Source organism: Mytilus edulis, chromosome 9 (assembly GCF_963676685.1).
Source record: "Mytilus edulis chromosome 9, xbMytEdul2.2, whole genome shotgun sequence".
Taxonomy (NCBI): domain Eukaryota; kingdom Metazoa; phylum Mollusca; class Bivalvia; order Mytilida; family Mytilidae; genus Mytilus; species Mytilus edulis.
Window position 1 is genome coordinate 50,957,044 of NC_092352.1, and position 17,746 is coordinate 50,974,789.

Genomic DNA, 17,746 nt, shown 5'->3' on the forward strand with positions numbered 1-17,746 from the left:
TGCATATTTAAATGCTAATTTGTTGTCATTGTTAAACAAGGGCTTACGTGATTTTGACTGAACAGGTTTTGATCACATAAATTATATCACTTGATCACAATGGTTTAAGTAAAATGGACTTTCGCGTGATTAAGTGATAATCATATTTATAGTATTTCAAAGGAATAATTAAGAACACTTTAAATTATTGGATATCATTTATATTATACATGTAATATATGTTGTTACTTTTTCAATGTAGATTCATTCAATACAACAATATGACTGTATGCTTGCAACTTCGCTTTAATATCTTTCTATCTATCTACATTGTATCTATTAAATTATATTATCTGATTATATTGCATTTCGACTCATTGAGTGGATTATATTTTTTTCACAACTTGAATAATAGATAAAAGAAGCTGAAAAAGTTAGTCTTTAACGGGTTCAATTTGTATTTTTTTCGTGGATTAAAGAGTTTACGTAATTTCAGGAAATGTGAGGAATCTCTCTCTCTCTCTCTCTCTCTCTCTCTCTCTCTCTCTCTCTCTCTCTCTCTCTCTCTCTCTCTCTCTCTCTCTCTCTCTCTCTCTCTCTCTCTCTCTCTCTCTCTCTCTCTCTCTCTCTCTCTCTCATCTCTCTCTCTCTCTCTCTCTCTCTCTCTCTCTCCAATGGAAGTATCTGTCTTTCTAATTCTTGTTATGTGTTCGAAAGAGGAGTACTTTACAGTTTGTACATATTGTACATATTAAATATTTATTCCGTATACATGCTGTCTTACATTGTAAGCAATATGCTAATGTTAAAAATTTAACTTTTTTTAACACAAAAAAATGCCTTAGAGGAACAAATAACAAACAAACAAATCTACAATGTAAATATTAAAGTCAATACGAACTTTAGATTGAGATCGTTCCCTGTGGGTAGATGGCGGTATTCTGATTATATCGTAGATATATTAGTATACCTACATGCACGAAGAATTAGATTTAACATCCCCGTTCCGGCTGGGACAGGCGCAAAATTGCGGCTGGTTTAAACATGTTTATGAGACCTATACTTTTAGCCAATGTAGAAAAGTAAACGCATAGCAATACACACACTAAAATTCAGTTCAAGAGAAGTCCGAGTCTGATGTCAGAAGATGTAACAAAAGAAAATAAATGAAATGACAATAATACATATGACGCAGTTGCTGACAGCTTGTTCAAAGCCAATAACAACTAATAAAAAAATCAAGCATCTAAGACTAAATTCTTACCATGATTTCTGTAAATCAGTGTTGATTGAGACCCACTTGAAAGAAATGCACCACTATTATTCTGTGTAACAGATTGTCATTGTTGCGTCAACTAGATTGATTTCTTGTTTTACTTCATTTGATCTTAAGAGTGTAAGAAAAAATGATTTCTTGTCCAAAAATACCGTGTGTTGCACTTTTAAACATTTCTTCCTGTTTTTAAAACATGCTAAATGTTTATAATTACATGATTGTGTAAATATACATTCAAACATTAGATGAATTGCATTTATTTCAAACGTGCCAGAAAACATGCACATATTCGAATAAGCTGACAATAATTCAAGTGAAACAGGGATGGGATAAACAAAGTACTGTAAAAGAAAAGTTAGAGTATCTATACTAATAAACGAGAAGACCTCATTTTGTGTGTCGCTTCTCTTCCTTCCACAATAAATTAATCACCATGCCTCTGTGTTCTATATAGGTATAGTCGCATTTGTCATCTTTTCTTATGATTATTCAGTTTGGGTTATTTTGGGAGGAAAACGAAAATAAAGGTGTCAGACCACCAATTAAAAATCACAGCTATCTAAATATTTCACCTTAAGTTTAACTTCAAGGAAACCAGGTATATTCTGAATTCTAATGCAACAACGTTTGTAACGTTCATTTTGATTGAATAACGTCACTTATTTTTTACATGGCATCAATTGACAATTGATGCATATATGGAACGTACGCGCAAGCGCAGACGGCATATGACAGATTTTAAATACATGTTTTAACGTTGTTTTCTGTCAGTTTCATTAGAATGGAGATAACAATATTGTTTTTAAGCTCCGACGGCATCAGTTGGGGATTTGATGGTCGCAAATACCCGTTTACTGTCTCCGCTAACGTGTCGCCAGTAACCTTAATATGCGACCATCAAATCCCCACTTGATGCCGTCCGAGCTTAAAATACAATACAGTTATCTCCTAATTGTACATGTATCACCTTTCTACATGCCAATTTTCAACCAATGTTTAAAATCTTATATGAAATTTCTGATCTTGAAAGCACAGGTACTACCAAAATAACTCCCGGTTTTCTGGAAATCTTAAATTAGTGTACTATGTAGCGCATTAATCCTGAATTTTTAACGCAAACTCATAGACAAGTGAATTTTGACTCAAAATGGTCTAAATATATTTCCCTTTCACCAAAAGTTTTATTTCTGCATATTTGTTGGTTAGTTTAAGTAAACAATGACATCAAAAGCACTATTTTGTGTCAGAGTATGATAAATAACAACAGACTACTAGCAGTTAACTAACATGCCAGCTCCAGACCTCAATTAAACTGATTGAAATAGTATGTCTTCATCATACGCACAATCCCTCCCGTAGATATACCAAAATTGTAAGCATAAAGATTACAGTATATCTATATATAATAGTCGAAAGGATGTTAGATATTCTGAACACCAACTGATGATATTAACTTCAAGTTAAATAAAAATTCTGACACATGAAATTATTTGAAGTCGTTTAAACAATGAAAACAGTATTATCTTATTTGATAAAACAGTCATACTACAATTCAATAGTATAACGGTAGTTTCATTATTTAAAAAAAATTGAAGGCAAATTGACATCACTATATACATGTATCTAGGTTTTATATGCTATAGCAATTCATCTCTTGTGAGTTCCTACCGTATTATTTTTAAAACAAAATCTCGCAAGTACATGTATGGGTTGAATAAAATAATGATCTAAATATAGAATTGAGAATGGAAACGGGAAATGTGTCAAAGAGACAGCAACCCGACTAAAGAGTAGAAAATAATTTAAGGCTTCCACTGGGTCTTCAACGTATTGAAAAAGTTCCGCACCCGGAGGTGGACCACAGCTTGCAATTAAAACAATCATGTATACTAGTTCAGCGTAATGACCACCGTACTAAATCCGAAACATACCAATGAACCAATTGAACATCTCTTGTGGAATTAAGGGCGAAAGACACATCTCATTATAGCTGCGCAATATATCTTTCCTGATGCATGTGGACATACTGACTGAACTATAATTATCATATAGACTTTCACATATTCCACTAACTTCCTTTCGTAGATAACAAATACAGTTAAAACAAACTGAACAAATCTTATGTCTTATAGTGGCTGATTTCTTACAGTTTAGTACTTTTCAAGCTTTGAGAGCTGGGTTGGGTGGCATAGTATTTTGTTTTGTTCATGTTCTAGCCTTTTTCAGGAGAGGGAGGTTATGTATATATATTCAATAACAGGAAATCAAGTCTAATAACAGTTACATTTGTACTTTTTAACGATGTGTTTTATAGCATTTGTCATTCAATTCCAAACATTGAATGATAGATTCAGCGATCTTGAGAGAACATTAGTTTGAGATAGTTGTAAGGTAAGACAAAAAGTAACATTTGGAAGCTTTGTTACTGAAAAAAAATGTACCCAGCAAATAGTTCATACAATTTTGAAAGTTTCTGAACTTCTTATTGCATGGGTACAAGTGAATTTTAAGCTGGGGTCACACATTTGTGACCAAGGAAAAAGCAGCTTCAGTTTAATAGTTTGGACTTTAATCTAAAATTCTAAATTGTGATATTTTATACTTTAATTCTCTGTATTTTATAATTTATTATATCTTATAATTTCGTTTCTATTTACATTTCGATTCGTATCCAGGACTTAAAATCAACTTGCTTTGATCTGCATTTATTTCTCAGTTTGGACATTGAGTGACATGTTTCACTTCGTTAGCTGCTGTACATGTAATTAGTGACATTTTACCTTATTCATAATGTATGTTCTTAATTGTCATAATCAGATTATCATTTACTATTTATTCTTCAAGTTCTAAAAATAGTTTAATCATTGTCAGTGAACAATAGCACTCAAATTAATTGTTATTTGTTATGTCTATACTTGTCAATTCAATTGTGTATAAATACTTGCTTATAATTTTGATAAGCAAGATTTGGACTCAGGACTTTACACTGAACACAGTCCATCTGTAATAAAAGTATTAGTATTCTATGCTGAATTATTGGTTTATTCATCGCAAGTTCCAGAGTCTCAGTAGTTACTGTAGTTTTCACCAGAGTTTCAGTATTCGGAGTTCTCATTGCTATTCAGAGCAATCATTCGTTGTGTGATCAGGTGCATCACACAGTTTCAGTAACAAGAGGCCATTTAGTCAGGCTCTTGTTACACAACCTCACAAGTCACCCAGTTTCCCCGGTGACACATTCACGATTTTTAATGCCGTCCTTGACAGGACCATTCCCGATTAAAATTTGTCAAAAGTCTGATCAAGATCCTGTGAATCGTGGATGGAAATTCAAACTTTAATTAAAATTTGTAAAAAAAATAATTTAATCACGACAACAATCAGATATTGTTCAGGAAGCTTCGATATTCAACCGTTTCGAAGCGAATTTATCCCGATAATCCTGTTCTAAATCTGCTTCTAATCCTATTTGTATCTTTCGCCTGGTAAAATTCGACCGAGTCTGTCACGACTGCGTCCCGATTCTACCGAATGTAATCCGACAGAGATCAGACAGTTACTAGACAGTGAACCGATGCTGACGGAAGTTAACCGTTCAAAACTGTCGGCATACTCGGGATGATCACTGTCGGAACGTAATCCTATCACGGTCCGCTCTATCGCATTGCAAACGGCTTTGTCTGGTCTCAGTCGTATTGTATTCTGTAATTGTCGGGACTCTGACGTGGGTATCATTAACGAATTTCTAATTAGAAACGGGACTGTTTCGGAACGGTTTCGGCAAAAACGGTTCGCAATCGACAAGATCTGGATGCAATCTGGACTCAATCGGCAGAAAAACAGCAATGAAAAATTTCTCCAGATCATTCCCGTTCCACAGGACAACGTCCAGAATACACAGAACATTGTTAGGAAATCGATCCGATACAGCAGAATCTGTCATGACATAGGCACGATTGTAATCCGACTACACAAAATCGGCTGAGTTTCCCCGAATATTACGGCAGTACCTAACTGCTTTGCCGAACTATTCGGACCCTTCCCGACCCGTAGGAATCTGTTACGAACTTAAACGACTGCGTTCAGACAATGATAGGACATTCCGGATAATTGAGGATAGTAATCCGTCTTTTTGACTTTTCGTGTCGTATCGCTGTCTGATCTCCAACGGGAGCAATAACCGGCAATGTGTGAACCCGGCATTAAAGACAGTTTTGGTAAAAAAAAATATCATAAATTCATTTGCTTTTTCTTTTGAAGATAAAACAAACTAAGGTATAATAAATGAAATGTCTTCGATATTTCTATAGAAAGCAAGTCAACATAAAAAAAAATATACCAAACAAATTTTGTGTATTTTTTTTATTTCATTTATTTATAATAGTTTGCTGTGGGTTCTGACCTTAAGCCATTTCTGTAGATGTTATGATCAATATCGAATGACACATACATTTGTACATGCAATTAAGCAGAGTTCATTTGAAATAACAAAATTGCTAGTTTTACCTACCTTTGCGAGCAAACGGACCAAAAAAACTAATACATGTATGAAGTATTAATAAAAACATATTTCAAATCCAAATATTTTGAAAAACGGAATAAAAGTGTTCTTCAAATCCACTCGACATCTGGTTTGTCATTCTTATAATGTTTTAATTGATTCTGAATAATCATAAAATCATTGATAACAACTAAATTAGGTGAAGACAAATATATTGTCTAAAAATAAATCATTAAAATTATTGTTCACATCAAGAAAGGAAGCACCTTTTTACAATATTTCTAATTTATAAAACGTCCTAAAAAAATATGTTTTATATGATAACAAGATGTCATCGGGGTTTAAATTATATTTCTTTGGTGGTCTTTATTAACTGAAATCAGAACGTGTTATTTATCTTTAAATTAAAATAATAATAAAAGATCTTCTATATATCATATCTTTTCATAATCATATAATTTTATATTATAAGGAAAATATATTGGTGTTTATATTAAAATTCAATATTATAAGGGAGTTTCAATATATTTTAACGCAACATAAAATACTTATTGACATCAAGGTAATATAAGCATAATAAGCTTAATCAATGCATGTCTTTGAAGTTCCTACTGGATTTTTTAAACAAAATCCCGCAAGTATGAGTTAAATTAAAGAATTATCTTAATATATAGAATTGAGAATTTAGTTGGACATTTGTCAAAGAGACAACAACCAGACCAAAGAGTAGACAAAATAAAATGATAGAACTGAATATATCATCACTATATAGAAGACTATGGTATTGGCAAGTTAACCAATATTTAATTATAGCTTGTTATTGCTTGCATGTGCAACAAAATTTCGCAAGTATGGGTAGAGTACAAGAATTTTCTAGTTATTATAGATTGAATTGCTTGCATGTTCAACACATCTCGCAAATATAGGTAGAGTAAACGAATGATCTACATGTAGTTATAGAAATGAATTATTTGCATGTGCAACAAAATCTCGCAAGTATAGGTAGATTTAAAAAAAAATGTTCTAGTTATACAATAAAGAATTGTATCGGGGATATTGTCAAATAGACAGCAACCCGACCAAAGCGTAGAAAACAGCTAGAGAATAATGCCACCATTGGGTCTTCAACTCTTGGTCTTAACTGGCTCGTAAACAGTCATGTATACTAGTTCAGCGAAAAGAAAACCACACTAAACTCCGAAATATATCAATGAACCAATTGAACGTCTCTTGTGGAATTAAGTGTGAAAGATACATGTCGTTATATCTAAGCAATATATAATTTTTTTCTGCATTCAATTTGGTGGATACTGTCTTTGAACTTTAATTAACACTAGAACACACCCGCGAAATCGCGGGCATATACAGCTTGTGGACTGTCGTAGGATGATTTTTTGTAAAAGATATCATGTATGGAGAATTTCATAAAAGGTATCAAAAGCCCTCTCCCTTTTTCCAAAGTCCGATATTTGTTTCCTTTTTGTTAAAATCAATTATTTCTCTTGTGTCTGGCCTCAGACCACAATTATTCTTCTCCTATGCTACAATGCTTCTTTTGGTAAAAATTAAATCAAATTAACAATTTGCACCGTTCCAAACATGAAATAAATGTAACTGCTTATATATAGACCATTATTAGTCTAATAAAATATGCATCTAGGACAATCCATCAGTGTTTTTTTTTCTTTTGAGAGCCTTATTAACATGCCAATGGTAGGATATGAAGCATGTATAAATGACTAAGGCTAATTTGAGGGGTGGTCGGAGGGGTCCTGATCCCGAAATCCCGGGCTTAAAACCATGAAATCCCGAGATGCAGAATTTAAAGAAATGCATATCCCGAAATCCCGAAATCGAAAAATATATTCCCGGATCCCGTTAGGATCAATTCCCAAATCCCGAGCTTAAAAACAACCGATCCCGACGCCCCGAAAAAGGTCCTGCCTACTTTTAATCTCTACCTTACTTTCATTTTTGCCAAATCACTATTTTGTCTTTCAACAATAAATTTGTATGTCCCATTTATGGGCATTATGTTTTATAGTCTGTACATCCGTTCGTTTGTTCGTTCTTCCGTCCGTGTCTGTCCCGCTTCAGGTTAAAGTTTTTCAGGTCGAGTTAGTTTCAGATGAAGTTGAGCATGTTTTTCTTATTTTAATATATATGCAAGTGGTATGACCCCTTAATTAGTAAACATTTCAAAGAAAACAGTAGACAGAATCAGGGCCGAATTTCTATACTAACATACTAACATAGAAAGTACCTGATAGAATACAGAGTCTCTATATATTAAAGTAGTATAATCGTAGTTTACATGTAGATAAACGCGAAAAATAATTGTCTTCTCTAAGGAGGTATAATAGTTGTGGTTCTTGCGATCTAAACACCATGATATGAAACGTGAAAAATAATTGTTCTCTCTAAGGAGGTATAATAGTTGTGATTCTTGCGATCTAAACACCATGATATGGAGAATGCTCTGAAAGGCTTATTTTTTTCATTTTTGTTATCCATCATACGATTGGTTGTACTTGTGTCAAATGTTATACTTATTTTAATATATATACAACTGGTATGACCCCTTAAATAGTAAACATTTCAAAGAAAACAGTAGACAGAATACAGAGTCTCTATAGATTACAGTAGTATAATCGTAGTTTACATGTAGATAAACGCGAAAAATAATTGTCCTCTATAAGGAGGTATAGTAGTTGTGGTTCGTGCGATCTAAACACCATGATATGGAGAACGCTCTGATTGGCTTATTTATTTTTCATTTTCGTTATCTATCATACGATTGGTTGTATTTGTGCATCTTTCAAACCGGAATTCTTATCTATGACTAAAAGTCAGTTCGATGACGGAATCATATCCGGACTCCTTTTTTGTCGTTTTTCTCCCAAAATAACTCAATCTGAATAATCATAAAAATGGATGACAAATGCGACTGTGCCATGTTACCTATAGGACACAGAGGCATGATGATTGATTTATTGTGGAAGGAAGAGAAGCGACACACACAATGAGGTCTTCTCGTTTAATAGTATAGATATAGACTTTCACATATTCAACAAACTTCCTAAATACGACATTCGGAATATAGAAAATACAATCAAATTAATTGAACAAATGATCTTTGCTGATTTCCTACAGTTAAGGAATTATAAATCTTTGAGAGGATGCCATGGATGTCGTAGTGTTCGGTTTTATTCATGTTTATCAATGTAGGTCGTAACGTTTTCTCCTGGTATTGCATGCCAGGATTTAAAATACAATAATTTATTTTACTTTAAGTTAATCAAAAGGTCTAATGTGTCTTTTAGACGATGGCTTTTGTTGTTTTTTTTTAATTCAATTCCATAAAATGAATGAGATAATTTCAGAGATCTAGAAAGAGCATACGTTTAGATAGTTTTTTTTCAGGTTAGAAAAACTGTCACTTTTCTAAAAAAAAAAAATCTGGAAAAATTTTGTTTTCAGTAAAAAGTTGACACCAAGTAAATAGTGTTTTTTTTTTAAATACTGATCAGTTTATAGATATTTTTAAAGATAGTTTGCAGTGTATATAAAGTGCGAATCCAGCTAGTTCATTTTCACTATCATATGTGAGTATGTCTATTGTAGAATAAAGGATCTTGGGACTACTGTATTTGTTTACGTTTTGAAAATACCAAAATAATTGATTTGAAGGTAATTTTCAACATATTTTCATTGTGATATGTCTTTTTAATGTACAAAAACAGCATTAAACTGCAAATAAGTGTTATAAAAACAACAAAATATAGCATATCGATTATTGAAAGCGATCCATTTTAACTATAGTTGCGATGAATTATCACCATTAGTTCAATCATTTCTGATGTGGAATTTTCGAAGATGCGTGGAATTTTTATTGTAGATTTATGTGATAAATGGACTTGCAACAAATGAAAAGACTTAAATTAGTATTTATGATATTTTCAAATTGAAATACAACTCCTCATTCATTCTTCGTCAAATATATAGCTATTCAAGCTTGTAACAAAAACTCTTCTTAAAATGTCATACTGTATTCTTAAATGGAACGCATTTATCCCAACGAACTAGAGATAAAGGATACTACAGATACAGTTAAGACAAAACTTTACGACAAAAGAGATGATTTCAGCTTTCCAATTGTGAACTTTCCATTTCTAAGTATCAACATTCCAGCAGCACCTGCATACGGGGTATATATCTCCCAATTGATACGATATTCCCGTGCTTGCATTTCCTATCATGATTTTCTTGATAGAGGGTTGCTGCTCACAAGGAAGCTATTAAACCAAGAGTTCCAAATGGTGAAGTTGAAATCATCCCTTCGTAAATTTTACGGACGCCATCACGAGTTGGTTGACAGTTATGGAATAACCGTTTCACAAATGATATCAGATATGTTCCTTACGTCGTAACTACAATCCCTTTCCCTTTCATGCATATGACCTACCGAATTAGACTATTTACCGGATTTTTTATCACATAAGCAACACGACGGTTTTTTTTATAATGCACTTGAATGATAACTTTAAACTGACTGATGACAAATGCTCAGGATATAAGATATCTTGTTTAACCAGTGGAACATATTTCACGGATAAATAACTTATTTTACCAGGTGAGGAACAAATCTCACAAACCAAGAACTTATTTCACGAGGTAAGGAACAAATCTCATAAATCCGGAACTAATTTCACTAGGTAAGGAACATATTTCACCAACTCAGTACTTATTTCACCAGGTAGAGTGTGGAACTTATTTTATAGAGATGGAACAAATTATATAGAAATTGTCTGTAAAAAAAGTTTTCCCAGAACATATTTTCTGTGATTTAAGTTCCACAGGAACAAATTTTGGCTCACACTATCAGCTCGGGTCAAAACAGGGCCGCGTTCAATATCGTAGCTGCTACGTAGATTATGACTATTGAACGTGTAGCTATAGACTAGCTGCTACATAGATATTGATAGCAGCTACGTAGCCGCTACGTAGCTGCTACGATATTGAACTCAACCCAGTTACTTTAAATCAGTAATCCGATTAAATTCTAGGATTTACTACATTATTTTATTTTTGATCTAAAACTGCGTAGACCTACATGTGAATGTGCAAGGCTTTGTCATTCTTAAAACAAAATGTCAATTCAAAAAATTGTACTAAAATCAAGGTGAATTTAATTAATATATACTTGATGCAACTGGCTGAATAATTTCAAATTGAAACACCCCACATTATTTTCTGAGACATTAAGAGAAAGAGAAAGAATCATCTCAATTCGACGAGATCAAGAAGGGTTTTTAATTTTTTCAATATAAAGATATTACAAACGCCATAGCATGTAGTGGTATTGGATTATTAAAAGTCAAAATTCGTCAGTATTCCTCACAGACCATCCTTATAACACGTATAACTGTATAATGCAAAAGAACGTCATTGCATACTCATGGGTGGCCTTCAGCTGTTATCTGCTCTTTGGTTCGGTTGTTGTCTCTTTGACATATTTCCCATTTCCATCTATTTTTTTTTCAATTCATCGTATTATGAAAACGAACATTTGTAAGACTCTCAAATATGAACTAACACTATCTGTTAAACGGTTAATCGGTCGAACGACTATCCGAGTAACCGGTTAGGCAAAATTGTCCTATTTGACAACACTCATATTAAGCAAAGTGTGTTCTTTTTTTCATCCCTTTTTATCCCATCCCGTTTGGGTTTTGAACCATAGATAGATATAAGAAGATGTCATATGTGACAATGAGACAACTCTCCATCCGAGTCACAATTTTTAAAAGTAGACCATTATAGGTCAAAATACGGTCTTCAACATGGAGTCTTGGCTCACAACGAACAGCAAGATATAAAGGGCCCCAGTGTAAAAAATTTCAAACGGGAAAACCAACGGTTTAATCTATATCAAGATGTACGTAATTAGTGATGAAGTGTCATGGAAATGGATAAATAAAACCAAGGATAAAGATCCTTACGATTTATAAGAAATTATATGGAATACACTTGAAATAAATGTTATTTCTATTGAATTAAATACAGTGTTAAATCAAACTTGGTCTCAAGTTAAACTTTATCAAACCTTCGCATGATGAATACAAAATATACGAAGAACAAACCGGCTGGGACGTCGCCCGGGTTACCAAGGTCCTCTTTTGCTGCACGGAACACTGTAGCATTTGATTTTTACTGTATCTATTGTTTAAGCAAGTCGGCTAAATTAAGACTAATTATAGATTAAAAAAAATCATATAGTGAATTGAATCCTTGAATTGTAATTATATTCAAGACTTATAGCTCTAATCTTATGAATGAACTAAAAACTATGTAACTTTTGGTAATTTATCCGTTACTGTGGTTTGCTCCCTTGTACTTCCTTTACTCCTCAATGTGCGTTACGTATAAACTTACTATGCAGTATTGTTTTTTTTTCTCATTTATAAAGGCCGCATGATGACCTATAATTATCATCTTCAACGTCATTTGGCTTTGAAAATGTCTCATTGGTGGAAAGATGTCTCATTGGCCACCATGCCACATCTTCTTATTTTTATATTACAAAATCAGCTGTAGAAAATTTAATATCTCAAAGTTTATCAATCTATTCATAATTTTGGTTTTTTAGAACTTTTTGTCAAGACTAAATTCCTCTATCCACAGCAGTCTTTAATATAAGGCAAAAAAGAGAAATAAGTTATGTCAAAACGAATTTTAAAACAAAAATGGGATTAAAAAACTCAATTGAATTAATATACAACGTAAAATAAAATTAGAAATGTACATATAGTGCTATCTTACCTTATGTTCCTTATTGATAAATCACAACTACATGTAACATGTACAAAATAAAGGAAGTAATCGATAGATCAAATCACATGTTATCCAATGAAACATCGCTAAAGGATCATTTTAGATGTGTTAATTAAATCAATGGGTATTCATTCTTGAGTCACGGTTTCGCAAACTGTAAAATCAGTCAAAATATCCAGTTGTTATCATAATGCAACTATATAGAGAAACCGTGAAAAAGATATTAAAAATGTGTTAATTAAATCCATGACTATTTTCGTGAGTGTCAGTATGAATTATACTTTTTTTTACGTAAATGCTACAACCATGTATAAAGTTAAGGATGTTCGCTACTCTGTATCAAAATAAAAAGCTTCTAAAAAACTGTTACACATTGATAGTATATAGATAAAGGAACTAAAAAAGCATAAAAAAATAATGACCAGTGTGCTTGTTTTCGAGATATAATTTAGCCATCGAAAATTTGACGGGAAATAATTCTCTCTAGACTTTTCATACATTCTTTTTCTTTAAAAAAAATATATATGAAAAATTAACAAGAATTGTTATAGACTTAGTATTAACTATTTATCAGAACCGTTTGAAATTAGATTTTTCCAAAAATAAATAAGTGTAAAGAAACGTTTAACTTGTTATTAGATTTCTACACATTTATTTTACGTACATATTTTCATCTATTTTTCAAACATATTTACAATATCGTGATTTGTAAATACTCGACCACATCTTGTTTATGTTTAACTTTACCCAGAGGCTGTACACTATCTAAAATAGAAATTACTGATTTAGATCATTACAAATGTACCCGAGGAATATTGGTTAATTATGCAATTTACTGCGACTTTTACTTTGTAATCCAGGGGCGGATCCAGCCATTTTAAAAGGGGGGGGTCCCAACCCAGAGTAAAGGGGGGGGGGGGGGGGGGGTTCCAGCTATATGCTCCCATTCAAATGCATTGATCGGCCAAAAAAAAAGGGGGGTTCCAACCCCCGGAACCCCCCCCCCCCCTCTGGATCCGCGCCTGTAATCTACAGTGAAGCCCTGCTCTGATGGCCCTGGTCAGGTGTGGATCCAGGATTTTTGAAAGGCGAGAGTTATTTCACGAAAACTGAATATATAGTGCTAAGCACTGAGAGCTAGGCAAAACATTTTTAGAAGAATCCATGACAAAAAAATCATATAAATTGTTAGAAACATGCATTATTTTTTTTTATTAAAAGAATTCATGTGGGGTTTCTCTATGCTGTGTTAAACGCGGGGATGAAAAACGTGAAAGAAAATTTAAAAATTGGAGAATAACGTTTTCAATGGAAGATATATAATAACGAGAGAAATGATCTTGAAAGAATATATAACGGCGGTCAAGTATTGAGAGACGATCGTGAAAGTTCTGGTAACGGATCGTGAAAGACATTTAATCCAGAAGACATATGAAAGGTCAATACATATTCTAATTTAATTAATTACACCGACATATTTACGACAAAATAAAACTGTTTGTCAAAATGGTTCAACATTATGATCAGTATGTGAGAATATCCAGTTTTAAAAGTACATAGTTATTACAAAACAATAAAAAGCAGTTTGCTTCTCGACATTTCAATGACATAAAAAATGTAAACAAACATGATTTTTTCACAAATTCGACTAGAAAAACTACTTTAATACGAATAAGGGCATTCTATTTGAATTAATCAAATGGTTCTCATAGTTATTTAGCATAAACATGATCTGAAACTTGGTAAATAAAGAACTATTTACACAAAATTGATTTTTCGGATCGTGAAAGATCTCGTACCGCTTTTTTGAAGATCGTGAAAGATCTGATGCAACGAAGACGTTCAAATTATTCTTCAATTAATTCATAACTAATATTTGTTATTGGTATTGAGAAAAGCTATTTAGGTCAACATCCTCAATATCGTTAAGCTTTTCAAAGTATTAATATTTTCAGAAAATGAAATGTAAAATAGTTGGATGATTGTAGGATGAAGCTTTTTATTGTCATGTGAAGTAGACCCCGAATTTGCCTTATTTCATGGATGAAGATTCATTTGTGTGGTCAAGTCCGTATCGCGGATTCGTTAATCTTTAGGATAACTGTCTGTTATTATGATTGTGAGGTGTACATTGTCGACTTCTGAAAGGTTTCAAATAACATCGAACTCATTATCATGCATCATCCGGCAATGCTCGTTTTATGTTGTCTAGCCTTTTGGATATATACCTGTCTGCTATAGCGCCATGGTATTTCGTGTATGGTGTACATGTCTGTCTGCATGTTTCATATATGACCATGCTGACGTCAATTTTATTTGATACATTGAATGATAGTAAGATGTCTATATCTGGCTGTCGGTCAGGGTTCATATACTATTGACCTTATGTTTCGAATTAGTTGGCCAAGCATAACTTTTACATTTGTCAGTTTCTAAGGCACTGTAAGGATCGGAACACATTTATTTGGTCTACGGGATATTTGTAGAGATCTGTATGTCATGGTTCATCTGACTTTGCACTCTTTTTATGAAACATTGACGATCATAATTTAAAAAAAGAAGATGTGGTATGATTGCCAAAGAGACAACTATCCACAAGAGACCAAAATGACACAGACATTAACAACTATAGGTCACCGTATGGCCTTCAACAAAGCACATACAACATAGTCAGCTATAAAAGGTCCCGATATGACAATCTAAAACCATTCAAACGAGAAAACTAACGGCCTTATTTGTATTAAAAAAAATGAACAAAAAACAAATATGCAACACATAAACAAACGACAACCACTGAATTACAGGCGCCTGACTTTGGACAGGCACATACATAGATAATATGGCGGGGTTAGACATGTTAGCGGGATCCCAGCCCTCCCCTAACCTGAGACAGTGGTATAACAGTACAACATAAGAACGCACTATAAAAATCAATTGAAAAGTCTTAACTCATCAGATGGACAAAAATACATTAAGCGCATCAAGCGCATTTGACACTTCTAGTAAAACCCTTGATATTATAGAGTGACGTTCCAAAAATTAACTATCATAAGTAAAGCAGACGAGACATTACAGCAATTGCGCTCTGGTATTCTATAATCTGTAGTTAAATTAATCCACATCTGCGTTGTATATACAGAACTTGGGAAAGTACTGTTGCACTAAATGTTGGTTATCGTTCAATCTCAAATTACTCATAAAAGATGTTGTTTTGCTGTAATTTTTTGTTTGATGGATATCATTTTGGTTTAAACGTTGCATATCCATATTATTGGCTAAATAGTGTAGGTCTGCCTGAGTTGCACTTGACCGATTCTCAGAGCTGAATCTTTCAAACGTATTTAGAGACGTTTTTAGTTGTTGTTTTTTTAACTTTCGAGGTAAAGTGTTGAATGAAAGAAAATAGCTTTAATGTTCATCCTTATAAAAATAGTTACAGGCTTCAACCAGTTGCAGGTTTATCAAATTGTATAAGAAATACTGATTACTAGTAATAAGTCTGGTCACGCATTGTCTTTCACGATCAAAATAATGCGTTTCCTGATCTTTCACGATCAAGTTTGATGGATATTCAACAAATTCAAGGTTTTCATATACAAGTTAATGCTTTTAAGAGAAGAACATACTTTCATTTTACTGTACTATCAGATACACCAAAGATTAAATTTCAAATATATCACGATAAACCGAAATACGACTATTATAAGTAAAAAAAGCGTGTTATTTGTAATTAATTTCATGGACATGCATTGCACCTTTTGTGTTTTTCAGAAAGTACTGCATATTTTCTCTATCTTATTTCACAGTTATGTTGAGGAAATTAAAACAATTTGACAGACATATTTTTTTGTTCGGATTTGTTCCGCGTTTTGAAAATAAAGCGATTTTTTCAAAGATTCTGACCTAGAATTTCCATTAAATGTCTTTCACGATCCGTTACATGTACCAGATCTTTCACGATCGTCTCTCAATACTTGACCACCGTTAGATATTCTTTCACGACCATTTCTCTCGTTAAACTGAACGACACCCGTGCATATGGTCATGACCATACGCGTATTGTCCAAATTCGTGTATGGTACGGAACATATAACAGTAGTAAACAGACTGCCTATCCATTAAATTTAGGTGTCAGTCTTAATTACAATGTCTGAGCTAAAAACCAAACAAAGTTTGCAAGCAAGGCATTTAAACTCTTGATTTGCATGATTTATTATTTTAACTGTAAGAAATTCCAATCTTTATTTCCATTACACTATAGTGAATGGATTTATTTATCACTGATTTGAACCATGTGTTATAACTTTTTAGCAGTACTTAACGTTTTGTTTAAAGATACATATTAACAGTAATTCACAGTTCAATTTAAGATCGATTTTAGTAAAAGATGGCCGAGTGGTCTAAGTAGTAACTACTGTAATCATTAGCCAGTCAACACTGAGGTTGTGAGTTCGAACCCGGATTTGTGGTAGAGAAACATTTTGAAAGGAACAACATAATTGTTGGCTTGAACTTATTCCATAGAGAGGCATTGGAGGTTCCCTCTCTTTATTGAGGTTTAACCAATTTGCCATGTTTAAAGTGTTGTTAAATATTTCTGTTTAATTATGCATGTATTGATTGTCACTGAATTAAGGCGAACAATTGGAAAGAGTGCAATATTAGTTTAAGTTGGTATGGGAGTCTAAATTAAAAATGATAGAATCTGTTCATACGTTGCCAAAACGTAGTATCTATTGATATATGTTTAAAAATATCATAAAATTGATAGGTCACCGTTCATTTTCAGAAGCTACAGGTCGAGACAAAATGACACATTTTGTATGGATTATACAGGGAAAAATCACCATTTAATATGTGGTTAGAAGCTAAACAAAATGATAGAATTGTAAAGTAAAATACGAGAAGATAGCTTTTCTAAAATGCTTTGAGAATATCAAAAGAAAAAATAGGGTCACCGTACGTTTTTATCGGCTAAAATACGAAATAGCAAAATTCCATGTAGATTCCTTCAGGAAATGCACTATTTCAGAGTTACCTCTCCTGAAAATGACAATTTAAAAATATCAAAATTGAAGCAGAACTCATCAATAGTTATCAAAGGTACCAGGATTATAATTTATGACGCCAGACGCGCGTTTCGTCTACATAAGACT

General features: G+C 32.9%; 1 protein-coding gene across 5 annotated transcripts in view; it reads right to left on the reverse strand.

Annotated features, from left to right (window-relative positions):
• The window catches only part of LOC139488547 (galactoside alpha-(1,2)-fucosyltransferase 1-like), a 29,035-nt gene that overhangs the window by 8,943 nt on the left and 2,346 nt on the right, over nucleotides 1-17,746 (reverse strand). Inside the window, exon 1 of one of the 5 annotated variants that reach the window (XM_071274261.1) lies at nucleotides 12,579-12,744. The exons of 2 other annotated variants lie outside the window; for them this stretch is intronic. Coding sequence is in view for 1 of the 3 variants with exons in the window: in XM_071274257.1 (XP_071130358.1) it covers nucleotides 5,766-5,823 (58 nt within the window). In the remaining 2 variants the exon portion in view is untranslated. Of the gene's footprint in view, nucleotides 1-1,243; nucleotides 1,431-5,765; nucleotides 5,839-12,578; nucleotides 12,745-17,746 lie in introns of those variants that run through there. 2 more of the 5 variants (XM_071274257.1, XM_071274263.1) reach the window with 2 other exon arrangements.